This window comes from Mus caroli, unplaced genomic scaffold (assembly GCF_978045245.1).
Source record: "Mus caroli unplaced genomic scaffold, Mus_caroli_1 scaffold_3, whole genome shotgun sequence".
In the NCBI taxonomy this organism is placed as follows: domain Eukaryota; kingdom Metazoa; phylum Chordata; class Mammalia; order Rodentia; family Muridae; genus Mus; species Mus caroli.
In genome coordinates, this window is record NW_028227258.1 from 30,123,233 (window position 1) to 30,142,330 (window position 19,098).

The window sequence follows — 19,098 nt, forward strand, 5'->3', positions numbered from 1 at the left end:
GTTAAGTCAAGGGCTAGTGAACCTTCAGGAATATGAACACCTGATGCTAGCGGTATTACTGGTGGGTTAAGGGTGAGGAGGCCTGAGAGATACAGAGACCAGGCTGAGACCTCTACCATGTGTTTCTAGAACCTTCATCTTCAGGGTAAGAATCCAGAGATGAGACAAGGTTGGGGATTAGGAAGTTTCATTTCAGGAAGTACACACTCAGGAGGGACGTCCCAAGAGAGTTACACCTTGTGGCCTTTAGACAACATCTGGGGAGTGGGGTACAAAGGGTTAACCCTTGGGGTGATCTAACAAGGAATACTTTGTCATGTCTGGATGCCAGGGAGAAGCTCAGGCATGATGTCGCAGTTGACGCTATTTCTCTTTTAATGATAAAGCCACGTTTGATAGTTATTGATTATATATTTAGATTCTATGTGGTTTATGGCCCTAAAGTTTTTGTCTTAAAACAATTCCTTGTTGCTGTTGTTTTATTGAAACCCCTTCTTGTATTCTAACCTTCTTGTATTCTAATCCCTATTTCAATTTTACCTACAGCGGTTGACTGACTGACCTTTTTTTTCCTATCCTCTCGAATAGCTCTTTAATTCAATTTCTTTTTATCTCTGAGACATTTGAAATTGCTATTAAATTCTCTTCTTGGTCCTTATCTGCGCTCATAAATCACATAAATGCAATTTAGACATAGTCATGTCTACTTTTTCTCTCTGCCACTCAATCTCCCTGTAGTTTTGCCTCCTTTTCCATGCTAAGAAGGAACTATGAGCCAATGTGGTGGGTGACATTTGGGTGCAACTGGGATACTAAGCTTGGTTTCAAGTCAATGTCTCACCTTTGGATGGCCTAGGATTCACAATATGGACCAGGCTTGCCTTGAACTCACAGATATGCCTGCTTCTGCCTCCCGGCTTCTGGGATTAAATGTGTGTGCCACCCTGCCCAGTTTGTCCTACTAAGTTTTGAACTAACACCAATAAGTCACCTCCAATAATTAAAAACAAGGAATTAAAAATGTCACTGCCTACATGTTTGTCTGTCAATCTACCCCTATCATCTATCTATCTATCTATCTATCTATCTATCTATCTATCTATCTATCTATCTATCTATCTATCTCATATTATGGCCTTGGCTGTAAGCAGCAGTAATGATCTTTAGCTAGCCAGAAGAGTGTATTGCTAGGGTCTCTGACTGGAAGTGGCAGAAATCCAGGCTTAGATACAGGCAGCATCAGGGAGAGTCAAAAGCAGACTGGGTCAGCCCAGGTCTGCTTACTGGGCTCCGCTGCTAACACCTTGTTCCAAAGGCCTTCTCAGGGTATGAGAGCATATCATAAGGTGAGTCAAGACTAAAGAAGAATGGACACAGAGCCAATGCTGCATGGATATGATCTATTGGTGCACTTGTGTGCACACTAATGTTGTGGGTAGTATCCCATGGGGATCATCCTCCCAGGCCGTGCATCACCTGAAAAGCAGGAGAATCAGGTGTTCAAGGTCACCTTCTGCTATACTGTGAGTTTGAGGATAGGTCAGGTTGTATGAAAGCCTGTGCTGGTTAGAAGTTTTTTTGTTGTTGTTATTTTTGGGGGGTTGTTTGTTTGTCAATTTGACACATGAATAAGGAACTCTCTCAGTTGAAGAACTGCCTTGCTCAAATTGGCCTGTGGGCTTGTGGTTTGAATGAGAAAGCCCCCTCTCCCAGGTTCATAAATTTCAAAGACTGAGCCCTAGTTGATGGAACTCTTTGGGAAGTATTAGGAGGTGTGGGCTTGTGTGTCTTTGGGGGTGGGTTTTGAGGTTTCAAGAGTCCACGCTAAGCCCAGTGTGTCTCTGCTTGGAACCTGTGGATCAGATGTGAGTTCTTGGCTACTGCTCCAGAGCCCTGCCTGCTTGCCAGCCACCCCCTCCCTACCATGAGTATCATGGATTAACCCCCTGAAAGTGTCAGCAAGTCCCCCAATTCAATGCTTTCTTTTAAAAGCTTCCTTGGTCACAGCTTCTCCTCATAGCAATAGAACAGCAACTATGAATATCTGTGGACATTTTCTCCATTAATGATTGGTGTGGAAGGGCCCAGCCCACTATAGATGGTGCTGTCCCAGCCACGTGGTTCTGGATTGTACCAGGAAGTAAAGGGGAGAAGCCATAGACATCAGTGGGCAGGGTTTCTCCACGATCTCTGCTTCTATTCCTAGCTTGAGTTCACACCTCAGCTTCCCTCAGAGATGGACTGTAACCTACATGCCAAATAAACTCTTTCCTCCAAAAGTTGGTTTTGGTCTGGTAGCTTTTCACAGCAACTGAAACATAACTGGTATGTGCCCTATCTCAAAGAAAAAGGAAAAGAGAAGAAGAGAAGAGAAGAGAAGAGAAGAGAAGAGAAGAGAAGAGAAGAGAAGAGAAGAGAAGAGAAGAGAAAAAAAAAGAAGAAAAATTTTCATGAGTCTGAAGGAAAGGACTTGCATAGTTGTGCCCCTACATGATTTTATGGTTTCACCTAAACCAGAGAAGGCCTGGTTTATCTCAGGCAAATCTTAAGGATGCTAGGCACATTCCTGGCTCTGACCACTACCAGGGCTCAGGCCCCAACAGTCCACCTTACAGGCTGGTGACAGTTTTCTCTGCTTGAAGTATACTGTACAACAACATGAGGAAGCAGATCAGGGCTGCTAACGGTCATCCTGAAGGCTGCAGCTCAAGACAGTGTAAAGTCAACCTAGATACTGCTGCCTCCATGAGCCTAGCCCTGCTGTGGAGGGCCTGCACATCTCGGAATCTATGCAGACCATTTTAACCATGGACACTGGTCTGGATTCCAGTCCATCTGGCACAGTGGGAGAGGAATGTCTGCTGTTGCCTTTGGTCCAGTGGAAGGGGAGGCAATGAAGCAATCGGAGAAGATTCCCTTAGTAAGAAAGGGGCGCTCCCTGAAAGGCAAATGCTCACGCCTGTGTTATAAAATTGCAGAGTCTTAGCTTTTACCTGTTGGGACGAGGCACCCACTGCTTCAAAGCAGACTTAGCTGTGTGTTGTTTCTTTCAGATGGCAGTGAGATTCCAGCTTCCACATTGATGGACACTTTGCTAATGACAGATTTTAAGCTCGTCATTAACCAACTCCGGTATGACATACGGTGTCACAAGAAAGGTAAGCAAAGGCCCTCAGCTACCTTAACTTTTGCTGGAGTGGGGAGGCTGTTACAGAGAGCAAAGCAACCTTGTTGAGAACAGAGTTTCCTGAGGTATTGTACAACGGCCATTTTCCTTCTGCCAGAAGCAGGGGGGAGATTTCCCCTGATTTTTATCAGGAAAACTGAATAGAGATCTCAAAAGTAAGGCATGGCCCTCATTCCTGACCTCCCTGGCATCTTAAAATCTCAAGTGCAGGTCAGTTGCAATTCTTAGCCACGCTACTCAACACTGAGGGCTGCAGTTTGCCCTGGGACCTCAGTTCCCCGATCCAAGTACGAACCACGACAGACCCTGCTTAGCTTCCAAGACCAGATCAAACTGAGCACAGTCAAGGTGGTGTGGCCTGAGCTCAGGTCATGTAGCTCTCAGGAGAGTTGCTGGCAGTCAGTTTGTTTCCCCTTTTAGTTGCTGTTAAGGAATGAAGACTTCCAGACTCATTTACATGCCCAATATGAAACTAGAAGTCTTTCCTCTTTCAAGTTTTCCTTTGAATTTCAAACTCTAGGTTGAACAAGCCTAATCTGAAGAATGAAAATCCAAAACTTTTCGAATATTGGTATAACACAAATGGAAAATCCCACTATTTATAAGAGTTCTTGTGATGGGCTGCAGTCAGAAGGCAGGTACATGGAGGGTAGGATATACCTCAGGGACAGAGTGCTTAACATTATATATACATACACACACACACACACACACACACACACACACACATACATACATATATTTATACACACACACACATATATATATATAAAATAAAATTACCATCAATATACATATGGTATATTAGGTTTTACTGCTGTGAACAGATATCATGACCAAGGCAACTCTTATAAGGGCATCATTTAATTGGGGCTGGCTTACAGGCTCAGAGGTTCAGTCCCTTATCATCATGCTGGGAGCAGGGTAACATTCAGGCTGGCATGGTATGGGCAAAGCTGAGAGTTCTACATCTTCATCTGCAGGCTGCTAGCAGAATACTGACTTCCAGGCAGCTAGGATGAGGGTCTGAAAGCCCACAACCACAGTGACACACCTACTCCAACAGACCATACTTCCAATAGTGCCACCCCCTGGGCCAAGCATATACAAATCATCACGTATGGTAAATATAAAATGTAGACGTTGGATCCCATCCCCAAGATCTCTCATGTCTGAGCAAAGATTCCAAAATCTGAAACCTATGCAAAATTTGAAATAAGTGTCTGGCCCCAAGTGCTGTGGATAAGAGATACTCTACCAGAAACGTTTTTAGTATCAACAATTAGTTTCTGACATTTCTATTATCACCACTCCACCTATTGCCTCTGCCCTCCTCTTTCTTTTCCCCATGGTATGCCCGGCATGGAGTCATGGCCTTTTGTGGCTGTGTCCCGCAGTTTTTAAGTATTCTCTTAGTGGTCCCCTCTTGTCTTTCTCTTTATTTTCAGCCTTGGGGGTTTTGGATAGATCATCACGCTCACTGATTCTTGCCTCTCTAGTGTGGGGTCACTAAGAGAGCCCATGGAGAGAGTTTTCATTCCGTGCGGTGGCTGTTATTTCTAATGCTCCGTTGTCCTTCCTTAGCCTTCCCAACTCTCTATTCACTCCATGTTCTTGGATGCTGCTCGCCTTATCCATTAGAGGTTTAATGACATTAATCAGTTGCCTTCATAGTGCTCTAGTTGAGTTTTGCCAATATGATGCCACGAAAATCAAAGGCCATCAATGAAGAGGGAACCTAGACTGCCCTACAGTCATGTCCATAGGGGCATTTTCTCAACGATTTATGTGGAAGGGTTCACTCCACTGTGAGTGGTACTTCCCTGGGCTGGTGGTACTGGATGGTCTAAGAAAGGAAACTGAGCAAGCCATGGAGAATAAGCAAGTAAGCAGCACTCCTCCATGGCCTCTGTATCAGCTCCTGCCTCCAGGTTCCTGACCTGGCTCCTCAGTGATGAGCTGGAACCTGTAAAGTTAACTAAACCGTTTCCTTCTGAAGCAGCCTTTGATTTGTATCTGTCACAGCAATAGAAAGCCAGTTAAGACACATATCTTAGTCTAATAGTTCTAAAGTTGGGCTGTAACCTCCCTCTCTCTTCCAAATCCCAAGATGGAATGTTAGGTCCACAAAGCCCAAGGCCCAACCTCCAGGTCCTTCCAGCTCAAGAGAGGACTGTGCTGTCATCGTCTTTGAGGACGGGTGCTGGGTTGGGCTTGAGCTCCTGGCCCAGTGATCTGAGGTCTAACTGTTCTCCGTGTTACTGCAAGAAACCCGTGTTACACAGTCCAGATGAACAGGGAAGGACACAGTGTGCATGATTGGATGGAAATCAATAGAAGAATAATACTGGATTAATTGAAGAAGTTATTAAATTACAAATTTAGAGTTTAAAAATCTATTTTAAGTCATTCTTAAACATTAACAGATATGAATTTAAAAGTTCAGGCAGTGAAAATGGACTCTACATAAAAGACATGTAAAAAACCCAACCACGTGTAAATGATTGTCTCAGACATGGGTTTTATTAGGAGATGCAGAAATACTTGGTCAGTTTTGGGTTGGCAATTAACTCAGGAATCCTGTGCCACCGATGTCTCTGAAAGCACAGTAGGCGCCCTGCTCTGTCTTACGCCGTGGTGTCCTTTCAGGGAGAGACAGAAGTTTGCTTCTACTTCTAAACAGTGCAATCAACAACAAACTCCATGGTGGGCACATTCATCCCCTTCCCGAGTTTTGTAAATTTCTACTTTTCTCACTGTCCCGACTTTATCCCTTCATTGCTTCTCTATTCCCCCTTTAAGACTCCATAACCAAGCCGGGCGGTGGTGACACACGCCTTTAATCCCAGCACTTGGGAGGCAGAGGCAGGCAGATTTCTGAGTTCGAGGCCAGCCTGGTCTACAGAGTGAGTTCCAGGACAGCCAGGGCTACACAGAGAAACCCTGTCTCGAAAAAAAAAAAAAAAAAAAGACACCATAACCTTGGGGCTGGAGAGATGGCTCAGTGGTTGAGATAACTTGCTGCCCTTGAAGAGGACCCAAGCTGAGTTCCCAGCACCCACATGGTGGCTTACAACCACTCCTAATTCCAGTCCCAGAGATCCAGCAACACACATACACACACACATACACACACACACAGTGTGCTTACTTATATTTAGACAAAACATTCATACACATAAAATAAAAATAGTTGGATTTTTTCAAAAGTACTTTTGAAATTCACAGGAAGTACAAGAGACCCTGAATAACCAGAATAATCCTGACTAAAAAGAACAGGGCTGGAGGGACCCCATACTTTGGTTGAATTTCCATTGATTTCTCTGCTTAGGAAACCTGCTATAATTTCATTGAATGGATTTTCTAAGTGTTTAGTATTTATCTCAGCTCCCTCCACCTCATAGATTTTTTTTTTGAGTTGGTTTCTGATCATATCTCAGATTCATGCTTCTGTTTCATTGCCTTTCTGACATTTGAGTGTAGATTTTAATCATTCACTTCTGTCTTAGTTCTGTTTCTGTTGCTGTGATAAAGACTGCAACCAAAAGCAAGTCGGGGAGAAAAGGGTTTATTTCACCTTACATTTCCAGGTAGCAATCCATCCCTAAGGAATTCAAGGCAGAAATCTGGCAGCAGGAACGGAACCAGAAGCTTTGGAATAATGCTGCCTGCTGGCTTTCTGCTTGTGGCTTGCTCAGCCTGCTGTCTTGTATAACCCAGGACCATCTGTCCAGAGGTGGCACCACCCAGTGAGATGGGCCTTCCACACCAACCGTTAACCAAGAAGATTCCTCATAGTCTTAAAATTGGAGCTCAATTAAGAAAACAGCCCCAGATGGTTCTTGCTTGTGTTGGGTCCATGCGAGGTCTAAGCAGGGCAGGGTCCTTCCTGATTGATACTTTCTCTTCTGCTTGGTTGAGTCTGCTGCTGATGCTTTTCTAAATGTTTTGGGTTTTATTCACTGAGGTTTTCATTACCAGAATTTCTGGAGGTTTTGTTTCCCACCCTTCGAAACCCTCCATCTCCTTCTACCTTGCTGAGTTTATCCACATCGTTCCTTTTCTTCTCAGTTTCTTCTCATGCTGAATTTCCCTCTCCAAGTCCTAGATTGAATTCCAATGCATTTGTGTCTTCTTCAAGTCTTCGTTCATTTTTGCCAAACGGCTTCTGCATTTCCACCGCTTTACCCATCTCACCTGTCTCTGAGGTCAGTACAGGAGGAGTTATGATCACCTGCAGGAGTCGTGTTGCCTGGCTCTTCCACGTCTCTTGTGTTTTCTGTGTTGCAATTTGTACATTTGTTGGTTTGTGTCTCTTCCATTTGTTATGTCTTTGGATTGTTTCTTGATTAACCTTCCCAAGACTCTGAACGCACACCCCTGCCCCCAGCAGGACTCAGCAAAGAGGAAACACCTGGGTATTTTCGTTGAGGTAGCTTCTGCTCCCTGCCTTCAACCACTCCAGGGCTGGAGCTGTGTTTGGCTTACTTCTCTGCATCACCTTTCTTTTCCCTGACATATATTCACTTCCTTTATGGATTTCCAAAATCTTCCTCTGTTGGGAATAGTCTATTGTCCCTTAATCTGACTCTGCGCTGGCTTTAGTCACAGTGTGATCTGAAAGTTCCCTCTTAACTCTGCTAGTCCCTGAACAAAGACAGGTTTCCCTTTCATTGTCTTCTTCAGTGTTAGCTTTCACTGTAGGGGACTTTGTTCCCCTTCCTGTTGGATCTCGGTACCTCCCTCCCTCCTTCTCTCTTCTTTCTTCCTTTCTCTCCTTCCTGTTCTCTGGACTGTTTTTCTGGTTCTTTCTGTGCACATTCGTTACTGCTTTACAGAAAACCTGTCCCTTGCTGAAAGTGTTCATCAGACCTCAGAGCTTTCTTCCTTCCCTATTTGTAGTTTGGATTTCCTTCCCTTGTCAAGAACTCACACAGGCCGTTGATTTACGACTGTGGGGATGGAACCCATTCTCATTTGATTTTAGAGGAAATGCTTTGCATTATTTTTCCTTGGTATAACCTTAGCTATCTGTTGCACAGAGCTTTTATTATGTTGGGGCTCGAACCCTCAGTTCCTTCTTTGTTCAAGGCTTTTATCATGAAGAGGTGTTGAATTTTTCTAAATCCTTTCTCTCCAACTATTGAGACAGTCACATGATTTTTGCCCTTGATTGAACTTGTATGCTTTATTGTGCTTATTGATTTCTGTTTGTTGTTTCTTCCTTGCATATCTGAAATAAAAATGTACCTGACCATGATGTATGATCTTCTTAATGTGTTGCTGAATTTGGCTTCCACCTATTTTATTGATAACTTTGCATTTATGCTAGATTTTTAGATTAGATCATTAGATTATCTAATTAGATATTTTAAGTCAAGTCCTTATCGTGTTTTTGTATTAGAGCAATATTGGTGATATGGAATGAATTTAGAAACTTTACTTCCCTATTTCATGGGCTAGTTTAAAAATCACTGGTGTAATATATTAGAAAGTAGAGTAGAGGGGGTTGGAGAGATGGCTCAGCAGTTAAGAGCACTGACTGCTCATCCAGAAGTCCTGAGTTCAATTCCCAGCAACCACTTGGTGGCTCATAACCATCTGTAATGGGATCCAATGCCCTCTTCTGGGGCATCTGAAGACAGCTACAGTGTACTCATATACATAAAATAAATGAATAAATCTTAAAAAAAAAAAAAAGAAGAAGGAGGAGGAAGAAATCAGAGTAGAGATTAGTTAGGGAAGCAGAAAACCGGCCTGAGTAGGGCCACAGGCCTCTTCCGGCCGGACCACCACCAGGGTAGCTAGAGCACAGGGTCGGCTGACACCCGCCAGCTACCCACGACCCCCGCCACAGGATTTTGAGACTTCTGGTGAGTGGAACACAGCTTCTGCTCCAGTCCAATCACGCGGGACCTGAGACTGCTTTGGTTGGGGAGGCAGAAATCCGGCCTGAGTAGGGCCACAAGCCTCTTCCAGTCAGAAAAGCACCAGGGTAGCTAGGGCGCAGGGTCGGCTGACACTCGCCAGCTACCCACAACACCTGCCACAGGATCTTAAGACTTCTGGTGAGTGGAACACAGCTTCTGCTCCAATCCAATTGCGCGCAGGACCTGAGACTGCATTAGTTAGGGAAGCAGAAAACCGGCCTGAGTAGGGCCACAGGCCTCTTCCGGCCGGATCAGCACGGGGTAGCTAGAGCGCAGGGTCGGCTGACACCTGCCAGCTACCCACGACACCCGCCACAGGATTTTGAGACTTCGGGTAAGTGGAACACAGAGTCTGCTCCAATCTTTAAACAGTGACAACGATAACAACTAACCCCAGAGATTACCAGATGGCGAAAGGTAAACGTAATAATCTTACTAACAGAAACCAAGACCACTCACCATCATCAGAACCCAGCACTCCCACTTCGCCCAGTCCAGGGCACCCCAACACACCGGAAAAGCTAGACACGGATCTAAAAGCATATCTCATGATGATGGTAGAGGACATCAAGAAGGACTTTAATAACTCACTTAAAGAATTACAGGAGAACATGGCTAAAGAGTTACAAGTCCTTAAAGAAAAACAGGATAACACAATCAAACAGGTAGAAGTCCTTAAAGAAAAACAGGATAACACAATCAAACAGGTAGAAGTCCTTAAAGAAAAACAGGATAACACAATCAAACAGGTAGAAGTCCTTGAAGAAAAACAGGAAAACACATCCAAACAGATGATGGAAATGAACAAAACCATACTAGACCTAAAAAGGGAAGTAGACACAATAAAGAAAACCCAAAATGAGGCAACACTGGAGATAGAAACCCTAGGAAAGAAATCTGGAACCATAGATACGAGCATCAGCAACAGAATACAAGAGATGGAAGAGAGAATCTCAGGCGCAGAAGATTCCATAGAGAACATCGGCACAACAATCAAGGAAAATGTAAAACGCAAAAAGATCCTAACTCAAAACATCCAAGAAATACAGGACACAATGAGAAGACCAAACCTACGGATAATAGGAGTGGATGAGAATGAAGATTTTCAACTCAAAGGACCAGCAAACATCTTCAACAAAATTATAGAAGAAAACGTCCCAAACCTAAAGAAAGAGATGCCCATGAACATACAAGAAGCCTACAGAACTCCAAATAGACTGGACCAGAAAAGAAATACCTCCCGATACATAATAATCAGAACAACAAATGCACTAAATAAAGATAGAATACTAAAAGCAGTAAGAGAAAAAGGCCAAGTAACATATAAAGGCAAGCCTATCAGAATTACACCAGATTTCTCACCAGAGACTATGAAAGCCAGAAGATCCTGGATGGATGTTATACAGACACTAAAAGAACACAAATTCCAGCCCAGGCTACTATACCCAGCCAAACTCTCAATTAACATAGATGGAGAAACCAAAGTATTCCACGACAAAACCAAATTCACACATTATCTCTCCACGAATCCAGCCCTTCAAAGGATAATAACAGAAAAAAACCAATACAAGGACAGGAACCATGCCCTAGAAACAACAAGAAGGTAATCCCTCAACAAACCTAAAAGAAGACAGCCACAAGAACAGAATGCCAACTTTAACAACAAAAATAACAGGAAACAACAATTACTTTTCCTTAATATCTCTTAATATCAATGGACTCAACTCCCCGATAAAAAGACATAGACTAACAAACTGGCTACACAAACAAGACCCAACATTTTGCTGCTTACAGGAAACTCATCTCAGAGAAAAGGATAGACACTACCTCAGAATGAAAGGCTGGAAAACAATTTTCCAAGAAAATGGTAGGAAGAAACAAGCTGGAGTAGCCATTCTAATATCTGATAAGATTGACTTCCAACCCAAAGTCATCAAAAAAGACAGGGAGGGGCACTTCATACTCATCAAAGGTAAAATCCTCCAAGAGGAACTATCAATCCTGAATATCTATGCTCCAAATACAAAGGCAGCCACATTCATTAAAGAAACTTTAGTAAATCTCAAAGCACACATTGCACCTCATACAATAATAGTGGGAGACTTCAACACACCACTTTCACCAATGGACAGATCATGGAAACAGAAACTAAACAGGGACACAGTGAAACTAACAGAAGTTATGAATCAAATAGATCTGGCAGATATCTACAGAACATTCTATCCTAAAACAAAAGGATATACCTTCTTCTCAGCACCTCATGGTACCTTCTCCAAAATTGACCACATAATTGGTCACAAAACAGGCCTCAACAGATACAAAAATATTGAAATTGTCCCATGCATCCTATCAGATCACCATGGACTAAGGCTGATCTTCAATAACAAAATAAATAATAGAAAGCCAACCTTCACGTGGAAACTGAACAACACTCTTCTCAATGATACCTTGGTCAAGGAAGGAATAAAGAAAGAAATTAAGGACTTTTTAGAATTCAATGAAAATGAAGCCACAACATACCCAAACTTATGGGACGAAATGAAAGCATTTCTAAGAGGAAAACTCATAGCTCTGAGTGCCTCCAAAAAGAAACTAGAGAGAGCACACATTAGCAACTTGACAACACACCTAAAAGCACTAGAACAAAAGGAAGCAAACTCACCCAAGAGGAGTAAACGGCAGGAAATAATCAAACTCAGGGGAATAATCAACCAAGTGGAAACAAGAAGAACTATTCAAAGAATCAACCAATCAAGGAGCTGGTTCTTTGAGAAAATCAACAAGATAGATAAACCCTTAGCCAGACTCACTAGAGGGCACAGGAAAGCATCCTAATTAACAAAATCAGAAATGAAAAAGGAGACATAACAACAGATCCTGAAGACATCCAAAACACCATCAGATCCTTCTACCAAAGGCTATACTCAACAAAACTGGAGAACCTGGATGAAATGGAGAAGTTCCTAGACAGATACCAGGTACCAAAGTTGAATCAAGATCAGGTTAATGATCTAAACAGCGCTATATCCCCCAAAGAAATAGAAGCAGTCATTAATAGTCTCCCAACCAAAAAAAGCCCAGGACCAGATGGGTTTAGTGCAGAGTTCTATCAGACCTTCAAAGAAGATCTAATCCCAGTTCTTCACAAACTATTCCACAAAATAGAAACAGAAGGTACTTTACCCAACTCATTCTATGAAGCCACAATTACTCTGATACCTAAACCACAAAAAGACCCAACATAGATAGAAAACTTCAGACCAATATCCCTTATGAATATTGATGCAAAAATCCTCAATAAAGTTCTTGCTAACCGAATCCAAGAACACATCAAAACAATCATCCATCCTGACCAAGTAGGTTTCATCCCAGGGATGCAGGGATGGTTCAATATACGGAAATCCATCAACGTAATCCAGTATATAAACAAACTCAAAGACAAAAACCACATGGTCATCTCGTTAGATGTGGAAAAAGCATTTAACAAGATCCAACACCCATTCATGATAAAAGTCTTGGAAAGATCAGGAATTCAAGGCCCATACCTAAACATGATAAAAGCAATCTACAGCAAACCAGTAGCCAACATCAAAGTAAATGGTGAGAAGCTTGAAGCAATCCCTCTAAAATCAGGGACTAGACAAGGCTGTCCACTTTCTCCATACCTATTCAACATTGTACTTGAAGTCCTAGCCAGAGCAATTCGACAACAAAAGGAGATCAAATGGATACAAATTGGAAAAGATGAAGTCAAAATATCACTTTTTGCAGATGATATGATAGTATATCTAAGTGACCCTAAAAATTCCACCAGAGAACTCCTAAACCTGATAAACAGCTTCGGTGAAGTAGCTGGATATAAAATTAACTCAAACAAATCAATGGCCTTTCTCTACACAAAGAATAAACAGGCCGAGAAAGAAATTAGGGAAACAACACCCTTCTCAATAGTCACAAATAATATAAAATATCTTGGCGTGACTCTAACTAAGGAAGTGAAAGATCTGTATAATAAAAACTTCAAGTCTCTGAAGAAAGAAATTATAGAAGATCTCAGAAGATGGAAAGATCTCCCATGCTCATGGATTGGCAGGATCAACATTGTAAAAATGGCTATCTTGCCAAAAGCAATCTACAGATTCAATGCAATCCCCATCAAAATTCCAAATCAATTCTTCAATGAATTAGAAAGTGCAATCTGCAAATTCATCTGGAATAACAAAAAACCTAGGATAGCAAAAACTCTTCTCAAAGATAAAAGAACCTCTGGTGGAATCATCATCCCGGACCTAAAGCTTTACTACAGAGCAATTGTGATAAAAACTGCGTGGTACTGGTATAGTGACAGACAAATAGACCAATGGAATAGAATTGAAGACCCAGAAATGAACCCACACACCTACTACGGTCACTTGATCTTCGACAAGGGAGCTAAAAACATCCAGTGGAAGAAAGACAGCATTTTCAACAAATGGTGCTGGCACAACTGGTTGTTAACATGTAGAAGAATGCGAATCGATCCATTCCTATCTCCTTGTACTAAGGTCAAGTCTAAGTGGATCAAGGAACTTCACATAAAACTAGAGACACTGAAACTTATAGAGGAGAAAGTGGGGAAAAACCTTGAAGATATGGGCACAGGGGAAAAATTCTTGAATAGAACAGCAATGGCTTGTGCTGTAAGATCGAGAATTGACAAGTGGGACCTCATGAAACTGCAAAGCTTCTGCAAGGCAAAAGACACCATCAATAAGACAAAAAAACCACCAACAGATTGGAAAAGGATCTTTACCTATCCTAAATCAGATAAGGGACTCATATCCCATATATACAAAGAACTCAAGAAGTTAGACTCCAGAGAACCAAATAACCCTATTAAAAAAAATTCTTTGTTCAGAGCTAAACAAAGAATAATCAACTGAGGAATATCGAATGGCCGAGAAGCACCTAAAGAAATGTTCAACATCCTTAGTCATCAGGGAAATGCAAATCAAAACAACCCTGAGATTCCACCTCACACCAGTCAGAATGGCTAAGATCAAAAATTCAGGCGACAGCAGATGCTGGCAAGGATGTGGAGAAAGAGGAACACTCCTCCATTGTTGGTGGGATTGCAAGCTTGTACAACCACTCTGGAAATCAGTCTGGCGGTTCCACAGAAAATTGGACATAGTACTACCGGAGGATCCAGCAATACCTCTCCTGGGCATATATCCAGAAGATGTCCCAACCGGTAAGAAGGACACATGCTCCACTATGTTCATAGCAGCCTTATTTATAATAGCCAGAAGCTGGAAAGAACCCAGATGTCCCTCAACAGAGGAATGGATACAGAAATTATGGTACATTTACACAATGGAGTACTACTCAGCTATTAAAAAGAATGAATTTATGAAATTCCTAGCCAAATGGATGGACCTGGAGGGCATCATCTTGAGTGAGGTAACCCAATCCCAAAGGAACTCACACAATATGTATTCACTGATAAGTGGATATTAGCCCAAAACTTAGGATACCCAAGATATAAGATACAATTTGCTAAATGCATGAAACTCAAGAAGAATGAAGACCAAAATGTGGACACTGTGCCCCTTCTTAGAATTGGGAACAAAACACCCAGGGAAGGAGTTACAGAGACAAAGTTTGGAGCTGTGATGAAAGGATGGACCATCTAGAGACTGCCGTATCCAGGGATCCATCCCATAATCAGCTTCTAAATGCTGACACCATTGCATACACTAGCAAGATTTTGCTGAAAGGACCCAAATATAGCTGTCTCTTGTGAGACTATGCAGGGGCCTAGCAAACACAGGAATGGATGCTCACAGTCAGCTATTGGATGTATCACAGGGCTCTCAATGGAGAAGCTAGAGAAAGTACCCAAGGAGCTAAAGGGATCTGCAACCCTATAGTTGGAACAACATGATGAACTAACCAGTACTCCGGAGCTCTTGTCTCTAGCTGCATATGTATCGAAAGATGGCCTAGTCGGCCATCACTGGGAAGAGAGGCCCATTGGACTTGCAAACTTTATATGCCCCAATATAGGGGAATGCCAGGGCCAAAAGAATGGGAATGGGTGGGTAGGGAAGTGGGGGGCGCTATGGGGGACTTTTGGGATAGCACTGGAAATGTAATTGAGGAAAATATGTAATAAAAAATATTAAAAATTAAAAAAAAAAATAAATAAATACATATATAAAAAGAAATCAGAGTAGAACACAGCAGTAGATCCATCCAGCCTTGAGCTTTTCTTTGTTGGATACTACTGCTGATTCAATCTTATTATTCATTTTAGATTGGCTTATTTATACCTTCTTCAATATTGGTAAGTCATACATGTCTTGAAATTTGTCAGTTTCTTCTAAATTTTCCAATTTGTTAAAGATATTCTGAAAGTATTCCTCACTGTGTCTTCAGATGTCATTTCTATGGTAATATAGCTCATTTTTGCATTTTATTGTTCTCTTGATTAATTTGGCTGAAGGCTCGTCAGCCTTGTTCTCCCTTGTGAGGACCAACTTGTCTCACCAACCCATTGTTGCTCTGGCCTGGCTCGTGAATCCCACCTTAGTCCTTGTTGCTTCACATCTACTAACTTTGGGTTTATCTTGTCTCTGTTCTTCTAAGCCCCAATGGACAAATTACAATGGCATGTGTGACCTGCCAATATTGAAACAAGAAGATACCAATAGCCTAGAAAGCAGGTCTGTAATGGGCAATAAGATTGGGTTGCTTATTTGAGACCTAACTTTTTAATGTGGTGCTCAGTTATGAACGACCCTGCAGCACTCTATCCACGGTTCTGGGAAGCAGTGGTTTCATTTCAGCTGGCCGAGGGCCTCTCCATTTCCTCCCGGATCCTTTCCAATGACCACTTACTATTCAAGCATCCCTGGTTCAGTCTCCAGGGCTGTATAGTGTGTGCTTCTTACTCCTGATTTCTAGAGTAATTCTACTATAATTATTATGATCGGGTAAGCTGCAAGGAATTCTTTCTTTTTCCTTCTTTATATTTGCTAACTCTTTCTCTTTAGAATAAGTGGTCTGTTTTAGAGAAAACCCCATGGCCTGGCCCAAAAAAAAAAAAAATTATATCCTATAGGTTTTGAATAAAATATTCTATGGTAGAGTTTAACTTTGAAGTGTCTACTGATTTTTTTGGATTAATATGGCTTTTTGATTAATCTAGATTACATATAAAATTCAAAGACATTCACATACCCATAAACACCACACACACACACACACACACACACAACGTGTGTGTGTGTATGCATGGTGAGGTTGTAAAAATATGTTTTATACAATTTTTTGAGGCAGATTCTCATTTTGTGGCCAGGACTGGAGTTATGAGCTATGTAACCTGGCCTGGCCTTGAAGTCATGGTGACCCTCCCATTATTGTATTTGGACTGATCTGCCCCTTGTTGTCCAATGGTGTTTATGAATCTGGGTGCATCAATGTTCCATATATATATATATATATGTGTGTATATATATACATATATACACACACATATACACATATACATGTGTATATATAGATATTTGTAATTATTATATCTAGATGGATTGTCTCCCCTATTACTATATAATGATTTCTTCTGTTCTTCCTAATTTTGGTTTGAAACACGCTTTGTTCTATCTCACAACTGCTCTGTCAGATCCTATAGCTCATGTCCTATCCCATACTGCTGTCAGATCCTATAGCTCAGGGGCTGCTCTTCTGTGTCCGTTCATTTTTCTCCCCATGTACATCGTTGCCATTGAGGTTTCTTGGAAACAGGTATTGCTTTTAACCCATTCAGCCCGTCTCCATCCTGAGACCATACACATGCCCATGTGTGTTCTTTTTAAAGCAATAGTAAAGTCACAATACGAAAGGATACAGGAACATCTGACCCCCAAAAGTTGAATTTTAAACCCACTCTCTGGTAACTTACCACTACAGATTAACTTTGGACGGGACTGGTGGACTAAGGAACAGCGGGGGCAGGCCCAGACCAGAGCTCAGCCAGCCAGGCTCAGGGACTCAGGTTTCATGGCCTGGACTTACCTAGAGAAAAACCGCATAGTAAATGCCTACGGTCTCTCTTACCTTTTCTCAGAAGAGCCAAGTGGAGAGCACATGACTGAGTTGGAAAACACCAAGTCCTTGGTTCACAGACTATTCACTATCCTGCATTTAGAGGAGTTCCAGAAGAGACGAGAGCGCCATCTGATGGCGAAGATCGACCACCTGCAGGAACAGCTGCGGCCCTTGGAGCAGGTGGGAAGGCTTCCTAGCCTGTCTGTGTGCTAGACGCCGCCTGTGGTTAATGAGTGAGTGCCTGTCACGGGAGCGTTGGGGTATTTTGTGCATGCTTATTTTCTCCTTCAGTCTGAAAATGGGCTGTGAGCTGCGACCTGTGAGCCGAGTACCATCTTCCTGGTTTTGAGATGAGGGACAAGGCAGCTGAGGTGTACAGCTAGCGTGTGGCGGGTGATCTGACCCAGAGCTGGGGGCTTCTGCCTCCTCAGCATCACCAGAAGTCTCTGGACAGAAGACTGTTAAATGGGATATTGTAGAGTGCTACATCTCAGGTTTCATTTCTGCCTAAGAGAACTGTGGGTGGCAAGTTAGTAATGGCTCATAACCTATGGGTCTTTTCTCCAAACTATGGGGGGAAACACAAACAAACAAAAACCCTGATTGTTATCTATCTATCTATCTATCTATTGATTGATGAATGGGGTGTGGTAATCTGTTTTAAGGGGAAACTTGAATTCTTTAAGCTGTAATTCCACTTATAATATTTAAAAAATGGTTAGAGGTAAAGGAGAGGGAAATGGGGTGGGGGGAGTTTGTTGAGGGGGAATTGGGAAGGGGGACAACATTTGAAATGTAAATAAAATAATTTTAAAAAATGGGTCTTCGTGTATGACTGGAAACTCTAGAAATGCAGTAATTATCTCCAAAGGCATTGGGAGAATGGTAGAGATGCACTTTTTTTGGTTTTGTTTTCTTGGATTATTTACCCACATTTTGCTTTTTAAGAAATGGTATTCTGGGTATGGTGGTGCCTGCCTTCACCCAGCCCTTGTGGGGCAGAGGAAGGCAGATCTCTATGAATTCAAACCCAGCCTGATCTGCACAGCAAGTCTGGGGAAGACAGCTCCATCTACAAGATGACCCTGCTTCATTTCACAGGACAGAGTGCATCTCTGGAGGACCACATGGGCACAAAGTGCCTGAGTCACAGAGTGGCCTTGGAGGGACAAAGCAAACAGGCCGGGATTTCACCTGGGTTTCAGAACCAGCTTGTGGGCTTCTAATTGAAATCTCCTATAGTGTTCATGGGCTTGGGCTTGGGTTTTTGAGACAGGGTCTCTCTGTGGTCGTGGCTGTCCTGGAACTGTTTACCAGGCTGCCCTCAGACTCAGAGATCCTCTTGCCTCTGACTTCTGAGTGCTGGCATTAAGGGCATGTGACACTACGCCTGGCTAGTTTGTTTTCCACGAGCAGATAATTACCTTTATAACTTAAAAGTGTTAACGTACTGATTTGGAAATAAGCCATTGTTATATATTTCATAAATGCCATTTTTCTACCTACATGACCTCTTCAAAGCAATGCATCGTGTTCACTGGTTCAACTGTTTCTTCTTGGTTTTGTTTCTCCCTTAAGCTGGCAAACTCATAAACCGAATGGTTTTCCCTTCCTCCAGGTCAAAGCTGCAATAGAAGCCCGGTCGGAAGCCAACACCAGCGGTCTCCTGTGGGCCGGCTTAGCTCTGCTCTCCGTGCAGGGCGGGGCGCTGGCCTGGCTTACTTGGTGGGTGTACTCCTGGGATATCATGGAGCCAGTTACCTTCTTCCTGTCGTTTGCGAATTCCATCGTCTTTTTTGCATACTTCATCATAACTCGGCAGGTGGGTAGTTAGGAAAATGCTAAGTCAGAATGGCAGTCTAAAACAGTTGGTTGTTTTCAACCTGTGGG

General features: G+C 42.5%; 1 protein-coding gene across 1 annotated transcript in view; it reads left to right on the top strand.

Annotated features, from left to right (window-relative positions):
- The window catches only part of Mcub (mitochondrial calcium uniporter dominant negative subunit beta), a 70,071-nt gene that overhangs the window by 48,673 nt on the left and 2,300 nt on the right, over positions 1-19,098 (top strand). Inside the window, exons 4-6 of the mRNA XM_021158648.2 lie at positions 3,054-3,158; positions 17,228-17,388; positions 18,827-19,030. Coding sequence (XP_021014307.1) covers positions 3,054-3,158; positions 17,228-17,388; positions 18,827-19,030 — 470 coding nt within the window. The remainder of the gene's footprint in view (positions 1-3,053; positions 3,159-17,227; positions 17,389-18,826; positions 19,031-19,098) is intronic.